Source organism: Taurulus bubalis, assembly GCF_910589615.1.
Source record: "Taurulus bubalis genome assembly, chromosome: 12".
NCBI classification, from domain to species: domain Eukaryota; kingdom Metazoa; phylum Chordata; class Actinopteri; order Perciformes; family Cottidae; genus Taurulus; species Taurulus bubalis.
Window position 1 is genome coordinate 10,770,823 of NC_136600.1, and position 13,215 is coordinate 10,784,037.

Here is a 13,215-nt window from a genome sequence, read left to right on the forward strand (position 1 = left end):
TAGCTTAGCTTCTGCGTCTCCTCTCTTTCGACTCTGCTCTCGGTGGCGTCTGGTCCGGCAGGTCTGTTGCATTTGAGTGTATTCTGTCATATTCTGCCATTAGTGCTCCAGCAATAAAAAGAAAAGACGTCTAATTAAGAAAGTAATGTAGCAAAATTTATGGGAGCTACCGGCCGACGACGCCATTGCATCGTATTTTCATCCATAGAAGGGGTTTTAAAGTGATTTATATATTGCATGAAAGGCATTAAATGAGATGTATATCTCATGACGTCAACATTTAAGGAAGAGTAGCAAAGTTCAAGATATAGGCCCTAAGCCCCACCCCCTCAATTACTGTTTCTGAATCTTTTTTTGTTCATGCTAGAATCAAATGCAGTTTACTCTGATAACAGTGGCATTTGTCCCTTCCAAATCTAACTAACATTCTGGACTTTTTTTATTTTCAAAGCTTTCATTGAGGTTTTGATTGAAGCTGGTTATACATGTGGTCATAGTGCTATTTAACTGCCCCGTCAATACAGGTGAGAGCCTTCATTTGTGTGCAGAAAGTGGGAGAAAATGTTGTTCTGAAAGCCAGCAAACATGGCCTGAAACCGAAAGTTTCTAATAATAATACTACTGAATACTAACAATACCAGTGCAGCCTAATCTATAACTGCAACTGTGCAGAAAGACATGGTTTAAACTAAATTCATAGTCACGCAAAAAACAATCTCTGCAGCATTTAAATGATTTGTTCGATTTATCGCATAATAATTACAAGAGAAATAGAGAAAAATGTCAAATGTCACAGATTTAGTTCGAACATGACCCCGTTTACTTACCTGTTCATATTTTCAAGCAATATATTATAACTTTTGAATGTTTCAAGTTGAAATCCTTTGAAGAAGAGAACTCACCGAGGTGTTCGTCAAACGTAACGTTGGCATGGGTCGCCGTGGCATAAACTCCCCCGATCCAATTAGGAGCTCCACAGAGCGGCTAACGTTCCCCTGAGCTGTCTGGAACCGGCTTCTACACACAAGGTAAATACAACAGAGTGCTTGGTTCTGAAAAGGTAATTAAAAAAGACACCATCCTCCTTAATGCCTTTATAAACCAAGAGAAGCCCCAATCACTCTGCCTCAACATGTGCAGATATCTTAAGTTCGACGGACTCGTCGTGACTAGTAGCGATTTCTGTAGCTAACGATCAGTTGATTCCACTTTCAGGTTGCATACGTTTTGTGTATTACACATGGTTTTTAAAGCCTTGTGTGAAAAAAAAAAATTCACAAATGCGCACAGAACAATTCACAAATATATTCAATTCACAAATATACACAGAAAGATGCATAAATATATTCGATGTACAAATGTACACAGAAGGGTTTACAAATACATTCCAATGATGTATATAAAGGTAAAAAAAAAAATCACAAATATATTTCTGCATTTGTTTGTGAATAGCTTCACATTTCCGAGTGGCTTTTTTGAGACTCCCCTGCCGTGCTTCGAATTCACAAATGCATTTTTTTCAATATGGACCTATCCGTAGCCAATCAGATGTCGCCCTCATTTTCAACCAATCACATGAGTGCAGCTCCCCCTCCCCTACCCACGAGGGCGGTGCCAGCGTACAGTTACGGAATTTGCGGAGGTGATCAGTCAGACAATGGCGTCTGGTACACACATCCAACATCTTAACTGTACCAGTACAGCCCAAAGTGCCCATCAAAATACATGAAGGTTTATTGCCGTCTGGTTAGCGAGGAACCAGCCCCTCTGGCTTTTTGAGTCTAGATGTAACTTTGTCCTCTTAAATTAGAAATCTTAAAATCAGAAGTGTGTCATATTCTTTCCTTTTTAGTTGACTGCAAGGAGAGATTTCTGCTGCTCGGTGTCACTGACAACAGGACAGTAATTCCACTTATCGTAAATCATTTTAATTCCTAACTATCTTTTCTCTTCGGAGTATATTTTTAATGTATTATTATTTATTTTAGTGTGACATCTTTACTGTTAATCAGGTCTGATCTGTCAGGGTAACATTCTGCTTATTTCAACGGCACCATCATTACAAAAATGTCGTCAAGTTGTACTTAACAATCTGCTGCTACTGTTATTACTTTTGAAAGAATTAGTCGGTTCTACTGCGCCTTTTAGTTTTTTGTTCAGTTTTAAGTCACTGTCAACACACTTTTGCTCTCCTTTCCTTTCCTGGTAGTTTTTGTTAAATATCTATAAGATGTTAGTTTAACACCAAACTAAATATGACAAAGTCGAGGCAATTGGAATGAATAAGTGAACGAGTAGCAGATTGATGATAACCTTCAGTATTCTGTTGCAATAATAATGCACTTCACCTAAATTTACCATGTGAGCCAAAACAGTGCTCGTTAAAATCCAATGTAATTCCCTCACAGTTTGTTAGGAACTGGCACAAAACTCATAACTGAAATATTAAACAAATCGTACTGCTGTGGGAGAGTAATGCTGTTTGTGATTGTATTCCTGGACGACGTGCAGATGAGACAGGAAGGCTGTGCTCCAGGTCAGCCTTTAGTTAGTGTTAACTAAAATAGCAATAAAACATCATTTTCATGCTCAGAATTTCCTTGCTGGAAAAAAAGATTGTTTCTCTCAACAACAAAAAAAGACTGAGGAAAAATAACAAAAACAGCCGTAACCTTTGTGTCCACTAAAGCCGCCATCATTACAAAAGATAAGTCTGATGGCATCACAGTAGCCTATTGACCCCACATTGGCAGTCTCCGCCCTGCAGGGCTAAAAAACAGCACAGTATGAGCATTGCACTGAGGATGTCGACTCCTCCTCCTCCTCCTCCTCCTCCTCCTCCTCCTCCTCCTCCTCCTCCTCCAACCTTGACTGAAAAAGAAGAGAGAGAGACAGAATCTCACAGATGGGATTATCACGTCAAAGGTCGGATCTGATGACTTGTTGTCAGGTTTTGTGACGGAGGCTTGTCAGCTGCTGGGTTTATGTAGCTTTGCAGTGTCGAGCAGAGCCGACAGACAAGTGAGCCGTGCCCAACGCCAGCTGGACTCTGTCCATCAGGCCGGCAGCTCCGGCGTGTTAATGCCCTCCACACATCCGCAGCAAAGCTCTTCAGATTCCCCGAGATACACCCCGACTTTGTGCTGCACATAAAGACGGGAGTATCAGCATTTCTTTTGGGTAAATAGGGCAAATCTACAACATTTAAATGAGAAAAATATAGGGAAAAACTGAACACCCAATTTATGATTCAGCCTGATTAAAAAAAAGGGTGTGTTAACCCACAGTGCAGCTTAAATATGAATTTCCTATTTTCCGTGTCAGCGGTCCCCGAAGGGAGAATGATTGTTTCTTGCTTCTGCCAAAAGACAAAATACAAATGTGGAGTTCATTTCCAAAGTGCTATGCGTCTATTTTGGTTCACAATTGATCGTTCATCATTCAATCTTTGTAAAATATAGAGGACGAGAACATTTTCTCCTTTGCCACGATTTGAATTCATTTTACACTTTTAAGAGTGTGTGGCGTGTGTTTCTACCGGCAGATTCCTCATTTTTGGGTAAGAGAAAGAAAAAGAAAGAAGCTCATCAGATGTCTGCTGGTCCCTGAGATGGAAAACACTGAGAAACGCTGCCCTAGATAACAAGTCAGTCCAACCCCCTTTCTTGCCAAACTGCAGGAGAGCTGGAGTATCAAACGGCAATCAAAAGCACAGAGCGTCTTCTGAGCAGGGACGTACTGTAGTGGTGTCGGGAGGAAATGCAAAGCCTGTTTGTGCAGGACCGGGGACAGCTTGGGAATTCTGGCTCAGGTTGCATACACACACACACACACACACACACACACACACACACACACACACACACACACACACACACACACACACACACACACACACACACACACACACACACACACACACACACACACACACACACACACACTGCCTTGACCTATGGTCTATTTCTCCTGCTGTTTGACGAGCTGCACTTGACAGCTGTGATCAAAAACAAACCCGCCTTCCCGTCTCGCACGCACACCTTCCTCCTCATAAAACTCTTCGAAGCATCTCAACCGCTGTGATGCGCTACGTACATATATTGTGTCTCTGCCACGTGCCCGAACACCTCGCCGCAGATTAAACCATTGTCATCAGTGGATGAATAGTACAATATTACTGTAGTTCTACTGTGGAAGATCTGATGTCCACTGGGAGACACACACGAACAGTACGATGCTGATATTGAAAACGAGTACTAACGAGAAGATATAACAAGAGACTGAGACTGAAGTAAATTAAAGGTGCTGAATTCAAATGTCAGAATATTACTATAGCAGCAAACAGCTCAATCGTGATGGCGTCCTGAGCAAAGAACCAAGCCCATCTCCCTCTGTGTGAGTTGGGATCCAAGCTTCTCTGTGCCTTGTTTACGTCGGCGGGCTGGAATTTAGAGCCTTTTTAAATGTGAATGTCTAATCTGTTAAATCTAGATGTGAATTCAAAATGAATACTGGCTCCGTCAGCTGAAGCTCCTCTGGCGGGTCTTTCCAAGTTATTGTGGCCCTGATGGCAAAAACTGGTCACGTTTCAGTGTTAAACTCTGGAGGAGCTGGAAGTGGCTGAGGTCGTACCCGGGTTACAGGAAATTAAAAGATTTGTGGATCTAAGCCAGACTGAACCATTTCTGTACAGGTCCTGTACAGATACCCAAGTGATGTTGTTTAATTATTTTTTATTAAGACCAAGTTGAATATATAAGTTTGGTTATTGCACATCTAATTGATAACACGCCTCAATGTAGTTTGGAAGTAGTGGCTTCAGACTTTTTAGGTGTAGTTATATTATCTTGCATTTCATCGATTGAGGTGATGTTGCCCTTGCGCTGAGGACGAGTTGTACGAGAGTGCAAAAGCTTGCGTTGCACCCTCACTTTAATATTTCGCACCACAAGGTGATCGAAGGTGAATATCGATCCGCAGGTGTGGTGATCATTAAAATCCTCATCCCTGCTCTCATTGTTAAACGAGGCTTTGCTGCATCCTGTTCACCCTCATCTCCTTCATTTAGTTTAACTGACCAGTCTGATGTGTGTCGAGGTCTGTATGGTTAAACTGGTGTCAATGCAAAAGCAATACAGTGTGAACATGAGCAACGTAATTACTTTTGATACCAAATAATAAGCAATATTGCTACTTTTTAAAGGAGTAATAAGTAAGATATAACACTTCCTCAATAACTTGAAAAATATAAAACATTTTGTTGTATTGCAAGTCATAAAATGTGTTGAATATAAAATGGTTTATTAAAAACAAAGTGTGAGTAGAATAACTGCTGTTGAACAGGGATTTAACTAATGACTCTGTTCATTATGGATGAATGTGATTTAATCTGTGAATTATGTGTATTTCAATCTGTGGGGTAAAAATCACAAAAATGACAGAAGACAAAAGAAAAGCAATGAATCATTACATTGGTGAAAACTGGGTCTTTCACAATTTTTTGCTTGGAAAATGATTAAAAGACAAATCACTTTCACAACCGCATGTATCCAGTAGCGTGTTCTCCCTGACACTCACAGTTCCAATGACGCCTTCTGTCCCTTCGGCCCTTGCAGGTGAATGCTACCTGATGGAGTGGTCGGACTGGAGCTCGTGCGTGAGCATCTGCGTCAAGGGCGCCGGCGTGGACTTCGGTTCGGTTCAGGTCCGCTCGCGAGCCGTGTTGGCCCAGGAGCCCGAAAACCTGCAGCTCTGCCCCGACCAGGCGTGGGAGTCTCAGCCGTGTACAGGTGAGAGCACTTTGAGTAAGTGGGATTGCATTTTGGCACATGCAAATTAGCATGCCAATTAGCTTGCGCGCCAGCCAGAGGCCCCAAACTTTGATGAATCTATTCATCTTGCTGTACCCACACGGGCTCGATGCGCATGCTCGTTGAGAAGTGGAGCAGTGGAAGCATGATGGAGAATTCATCAGGGCATCAGAGGGCTAACGCGGAAAGACACTTACTTGCATTCAGGGTCGTACCTGCAGGCTGTTTGGTCTTCTGTCCCTCTGAACCTGCGTGTTTGGACTGCGAGGGACAAGTGGAGCACCAGGAGAACCCCCCTCAGGGAGAACATGTTGAATGTGTGGAGAAGGGATTAGCAGGATGAAGGTTTTCCTTCACTGAGCCACCTTGGTATCCAAACATGACGCGGGGGGGGTAACTAGAGCGCTAACAACTGCTATCACTTTGTTTTCCCATCTGTACACTTGGTCAATTGGCGCTCTCCCAGATGGGATTCCTCGAGTCGGAGAGTCAGATCTACACCCCATCATCCCTGTGCTCATTTACTGTTGTGATCTCTGTGGTTCCCCAGGCGCGTTAATCACCCATTAGGTTAAGCGTGGGCTGTGAATCACTACCACCACTAAAGCTCAGCATATACACTAGCCACCGGCTCATTCTGAAGAGCAGCCACCCCCGTGGTCCCCCTCCCACTCTTCCTCTCCTCCCACTCTTCCTCTCCTCCCTTTCCTGGCTACTGTACACAGTCCCCACGGCAGTCTTCGGTAGCCTGACCTGGTTTCACAGCATCACTCGAGGGAAGAGGATGGGAGGGGAGGAGTGGCCCAGCAAGGCCAGTAAAGGCGGCAGGAGTGTAGAGAGGGAGTGGAGGGAGAGGGGATGATGACGGAGGAAGGGGAGCTAAGGAGATCAAATAGTTACATACAAAATTAATTTTGTGGGGGCGCCCCGGCAGCCTAATGGTTATGGCACAAACCACATAACCGCTTCAAGTCCTGTCTGTGGAGATCTTTGTTACTCGTCTCTTCCCCCATGTTTCCTGTCTCTTCTTGTCTTTCCTTTTTTTTTCTGCTCTGTGAGTCAGAACGGTTTGTTTTTTGCCACATGCAGAGGACATGAATCCTGTTATCTGCTCCAGGACTTTATTGCGTCACACACATTCACATTGAACTAGTAGGTAATAGGATGTCTTTTCTTTTCTTTGAAATGTGAGATGTTATATGTAGTGATTTGTACCAGTGGTTCTGCCGGAAATGTTTTTATGACTTTGCCGGCCACAGCAAAAAGAAAAAGAATAAACATCTTTACACAAACAATCATCTGATCATTAATACTCTATTATATCCACTGCTGCTGTTATTATTAATAGCTGTGGGCGTGTTAACATCGCCTCTGAAAATAACATTGTTATTACTGTCGCTGAATAACACAACTAGGTGTTCGTCTAACTCGATGGACAGAGAGGGCACGCGGATCAATCATAGTGATCGCGAGCTCAGGCAGCGACAGACGAGGAGAATATGAACTATATTTAATATAAATTGACTTGACTTGCTGGTGGCACTAGCGTGGCTAAAAAGTGAAACATGAGGTTTTAGCCCTACTGCATTCATGTTAGTTGAGTCCCTGAGCCGATCATCTGAATAGCAAATACTATTTTCACTCATTAGTCAGTCTGGATTCATGTTTTTGGAAGCTACAGCCTGCATTTGTGCATGAATGTGTGTGTGATGGTCACACAGTAAACCATGGTCGCATAAAAGCGATATAAATACATTCATAGTTGTTTGTGTTAGTATGGTGTTAATTCATCTTTTGTAAATGAAAAGGCTTGAAAATCAGCATCTCTTTAACGAGGCTCTAGTATATGTATCCAATATGTCTGCTTTCAGGCGGGCTTTTCCTCTGAGACGTGTCAATACTAGTGAAACTCCAATATCATTGTAAAAGATGGTGGGAAGTGCCGGCTGAAGTGAGTCATTGAATGATAATGTAACACTTTTCAGCTGCACCGAGGCAAGAAAAGGGTGAGAACGGAGAAGAGTGAGGGACGTTAAAGGGTGACGTTGTGGCAGCTGCAGACAAATGGTCCTGTGAACGCTGCAGATAGAGCCGTGATACTGTCCCGGGCCGGGGAGAATAGATCTTTCCTTTTGTTCAAGGTTAAATTGTTAATTTTACGCTCCCCGAATGAGCCGGACCGATGATTGGTTACACAGAACTCCATCGGGAAATATGGCCATTTACTGCGCTGATGGAGATATTGATAAAGTCATAATAGCATTGATAGAAAGTCATTAAGCGAAAGCTCTTAGTGAAGATTAAAACATTGAACTGGACCTTCTGTGGAGACACACAGATAGTGATATTATATGACAGCAGCCTATTAAACAACCATAACTTAGCAGCCGCTTTATTAATCTGTCACTCTCATGATTAATGGTCTTCACTGCAGACTCCCACTGTACAGTCTCTATAGATATTGATTACTTTTTATTTTGTTCTCAGGGGGCGAATGTTACGAGTACAAATGGTTCAGCAGCGGCCGTCTGAACTCCACCCGGCCCTCAGTCTGGTGTAAGCGCTCCGATGGACTCAACGTCACCGGTAAGCAACTGTGGCATTGTTGTGGCAGCTCAACTTATTACACTTATTCAGTCAATCATGAGAAGAAAAACACCAATTCCCCTATATGCCATACATTGGAGGTTCCCAATCTGTGGGGGTTACAAAATACGTAGCAAAAAAAATAATTAGATACCACCCACAATTTGATTGAAATATACTTCCGGTTTCCCTAAAGATGTAATCTTGCTGATCGTTGAGTGAGAAATTACCATAACTAAAAAACTGTTTTTGAAATAATCTTTTGTTGACCAATTGGTTCAGCTCTAAAAACATTCAAAGAGGGGGAAAAAAGGAAGTGTGTGTTTGTGGCGAGAGGTTGTAAGTGCACCTTGGTTTATTTATAACCGTGCAATCATTTGGGACACATTCCTCAACACTATTTTGAACGATGAGCGGTGGAGCTGAATTTATCTGAAAAGTGAGAAACTGAAATGTTACAGCGGCTCTACAGCCCAATGTTAAGTCTATATCAGTACGTGTCAGTTTTATGTGGGAGGTGAAATTGACACAAAATATGTCAGAAATATAACACACCGTTCTAAAAAAATAAATATATATATATATATATATAAATAAAATACTCTGAACTTATTTCTATAAGAAGCGAAGGTGGTGGGCGATGGCAGACTGTGCAGCTATTCCTCTCTGAATAACACATGTTGCTCACTTCATACACTTTATAGATGTATAAGGATTTTTTTTTTTAAATGGGTGGATGTACAAGCAACCTTTTAATGTATACATATATTTTCTTACATGTGCTCAGCCAGGAGAGCAGCACATCTGATGTTTCGTTGCATCCCTTTAAGAACACAATGACTTTACTTCCCTTATCCTCTCACCGCAGGTGGTTGTCCTCCTCTTAACCCTCCGGTGGACAACAGCTCCTGTGAGCCTCCCTGTTTCATGCCCAAGTCCTTCTGCAGTGAGGTGAGCGTCTCTTTCTTCTCATCGCGCCCGTTTTGACAGTAAATGAAAATAATGAGTAGATAATCTCATCGAGGACAATTTTGTTTTCCACACAAAGACGGAAAAAATATAAACAATGATGCAGACGTAAACCTGAAAGCATAGGTTTTCTTGGATGAACGGCAGCCTCTCCACTCGCTGTGACGCTCTGCTGCCAGAATTGAATTTGAATGCAGCAGGGAATGAAGCGATGACAGCATGAAGATGTAAAAACACATTTTCGCGCAGTGTCACTCAGCTCTGCGGCACAAAAATCAGGGAAAAAACTATGTCTATGTTCACCAGATACATCAGCTGGTAAATCTGAAAGTTCAAACATAGCGTGTATGTTTTTCTGAAAAGAAAATTGAAACCCACAGAGTAAAGCTGGTCAGAATCATCTGATGAGATGTAGGACATCCAAGGTCACGAGTTCAATCCCCGGATCAGCATGACAAATACACTCAGTTGCCGGTTTATTAGGTACACCTGGCTAAAACTAATGCAGTCAGATACAACAGTCCTTAATAAATGTTGTATTTCTTTTTTTTGTTGAAACTGTTTTAGAGAGGTGTTGATTCAAATGTATTGTCAGTTTGGAAGATGTAGTTTGTGGTGCTGTTGAATAGTGCAGGTGTTTCTAATCTTTTGTCCACTTATTTATATCACGCTAAATAACAGAAACACCTCTCTTCATAAATACACATGCTCAGAAATGGTTTTAGTTGTTTCTGGAGGCTGATGTTTTTTTTAACTGAAACTAAACAGTTCCAGGGCCTCTTCCAAAAACAACCCCCTCTAGATTCATTCACATCCATGCCACCATGGCCCATTGCTTCCTCGATGTACTGTCGCTGCAGCTCAAACCAAACATGATTGTGCGCTTCCCCCTGCAGGCCGGTATATGCATGTGCGAGGAGGCCTTCACAGAGGTGCTGTCGCCCACTGGGCAGCTGAACCAGTGCGCCCCCATCCCGATCCTGGAGATCCCCACAGCAGGGGACAAGAAAGGGGATGTGAAGACCAGTCGTGCCATTAACCCCACCCTGCCCACCACCATCCAGCCTGGACGCACCGGGCGGACCTGGTACCTGCAGCCTTACGGACCAGGTCAGACCACAAGGCCACACTTCACGATCAGTCCAGATGTCTGCTAGAAAATTTGAAATATAAAAATTGCAAGCGACGCATCCAGTCGTAAAGAATTGTGTTTTGTTGCTGTCAAATGAAAACCTTTAATCTCTTAACTGTCATGTTTGGGAAACTAACTCTGCCTTAATGTACCCTTCAGAGGCTCCTATCTCCCAGCTGTCAAGACGTGGTTACAAAAACCACCAAATAAAAAAAACAAGTCAGAAATGTGGAGGAAGTTAAAATGATAGAGAGAGGGTTTGTTTATATTTCGAGAAATGTTAGTTTGACAGTGTTATTGCGGAGAAAAAAAAGTCATTAAACCACATCCAGGTCATGATGCCTGTAAAGCGGACCTGTATTGACTACAAATGTAATGTAGTTGTCTCTTTACCGAGATAGATGTTGGTAAATAATCACACATCATTTCTAAAGCTACCACTTCCAATCATGACCTGAAGGGCTTTTGTGTACGTGCAAGCTTTAAATTCAGGTTCAATTTGATTCATTTGTATAGCCCAATATCCAATAAAGCCTCCGATGACGTTACAACATACATGCAACATCCTCCGTCTTTGGGCTCTCACATTGGACAAAAGGAAAGGAAAACTTTCCCCAAAAACCCTTTCGGAACTCGAGGAACTTTTATTTAGAATATTTCTACTTGCCCTCCTCGATAAGAAAAACAAATTTAGGTTTATCAGAGGGGGGAAAAGGTTTTAGAAAACCCGGCATTTGCCGAAATGTTCTCAACCTGCAAAGCGGCGTGTAATCCTTGAGGTGAAGTCGAGGCATGAAGCTGAAGGGGTTTTCACACGACAACAGCAGAACGCACTTTACACTCAGCTTGTGTTCGGCACACTGAGAGTTGACAGAGTCTCATTAACATCAGGTTTAACACACTGGCATTAAACATAAAAGGTGCATCAGACGTGTTGTCGGCCTGTTCCGGTCTGCTCTGGTGCACGGAGGAGCCTCGCCGTCCGCCCTGACCTGCTGCTACGTTAACATTTGAGAACGGCATCTGCACACTGTGTCGCGACTGACAAGGCATGGCGGCAACAGAAACATTTAGGACGCGAAAGTGCAGAACAGATTGAGTTAACGTCTGTCAGGAGCAGGAACTTCCACACATTCACACGCCATCGCAGTATCGCTTATCTTCAAAATGTTTGCTTGTTTTTGCAGCACACGTCTTGCTAGTATACCTCATTACAGTAAGACCTAAAATAGTTTTTTTTCCCCAATAATAAAAAAAAAAGGTAAGACTTATAACTGCTATAGTGTAATTTTGTTGTATGAACCGGGTACCAGTGAAATACTTACAGAAGGTACAGTAGTAGAAACGAAGACAAGTTTAGTAACTACTGGGCATTGGAGATACTAACTTTGGACCAGCATTTATGATTCCTAGCGTGAGTGGAAGATGTATTCCTGCATTCAAAACTGTACAAATACAAAAGTTATATATATATATATATATATATATATATATATATATAATATATATATAACTTTTGCTTTGTAATTTGCCCCACCGCTCGAAACCCCAAGAATCTAAATCGAATCATGAGAAAATGAATGCTGTACCTACTTTAAAACACCAATAGGAACCAGTATTTTAATAGCACCTGAATACAAATGTACACTGTGAATTGCGTGCTGCATTTTTATGAAGTGCCACTGGGAGAAAAAGCAGCGACATGTTTGAGGTTTCACAGAATGAATTGTTGCAGCTTTTAACTGCTGCAAGTGTAAACAGACAGACGAACTGACGAGCCTCCTCCTCCACAGATGGGAAGCTGAAGATGTGGGTGTATGGTGTAGCAGCCGGAGCCTTTGTGCTCCTCATATTCATAGTGTCTATGATATACCTAGCTTGGTGAGTTGATGAGTTTAATTCCCCCTATTTATCATTATCCTCATTCATGAAACCAAAAGCCCCCCCACCCCTTCTCCCCCGTCATTCAGCCACCCCTCACATCACCGTTTCTTTATTTTTTATTTCCTTTTTGCTTCCTTCATGCCTTCCTCTTGTGCGAGAGCAGCAGCCACTGTGCCAAAGTGCATCGCTCTCTTAAGGCCCAAGAGTCTGACGCCAACGGGATGGTGGTCTGGATGGGCCAAAATGCACATGAGATGATTTACACCTGTCCCGATTGCCAAGAGCTGGCTCAAAGCAGTAGCAACAGCTCATGAGGATGTGGACGCACCCTCCAGTATAAGCACCTGCAGTCCTTGACCTTTTTCTAAAGTGTCACATGTCCTGCCTGACTAGCTGAGTGAAGGTGCTGATGCAGGTGAGGACAAACCGTCCAGGAACATGTGTAGATCTTCAGAGCTGTGGTTCTGTTTATACCTGCTTTTAAAAGTGACCCATATCGGATTATGTTAACTCAAAGATCAGATAAATTTCCATAAAAGTTACTTACAGTATGTTAAGATGAGAAGTCCAACTGTGAAATAACACTTTTCTAACATATTTGAATCCACATATGAATGGTCCTTTATATATTTATTAGTGAACAGATGATAAAATATATCTTAATACGTCTCATGTGAGCAAAAAAAATAATAAATCGTGGGTCCGTTTAACCAGAGGGTGTAAACAGAATTTACTGTATTAGCATATTAGCTTAGTATCCCTTGATAATACCAGAAGAAATATCCAGATCCTTCACTTTAGTGAAGAAATATTACATGTTGTTAAAAGAACACC

The 13,215-nt window shown here is 42.3% G+C and overlaps 1 protein-coding gene across 1 annotated transcript in view; it reads left to right on the forward strand.

Moving 5' to 3' along the window:
* The window catches only part of thsd7ab (thrombospondin, type I, domain containing 7Ab), a gene marked incomplete at both ends in the record, with an annotated part of 130,284 nt that overhangs the window by 114,189 nt on the left and 2,880 nt on the right, over positions 1-13,215 (forward strand). The window contains 5 exons of the mRNA XM_079228151.1: positions 5,616-5,789; positions 8,298-8,396; positions 9,265-9,347; positions 10,262-10,475; positions 12,291-12,378. Coding sequence (XP_079084277.1) covers positions 5,616-5,789; positions 8,298-8,396; positions 9,265-9,347; positions 10,262-10,475; positions 12,291-12,378 — 658 coding nt within the window. The remainder of the gene's footprint in view (positions 1-5,615; positions 5,790-8,297; positions 8,397-9,264; positions 9,348-10,261; positions 10,476-12,290; positions 12,379-13,215) is intronic.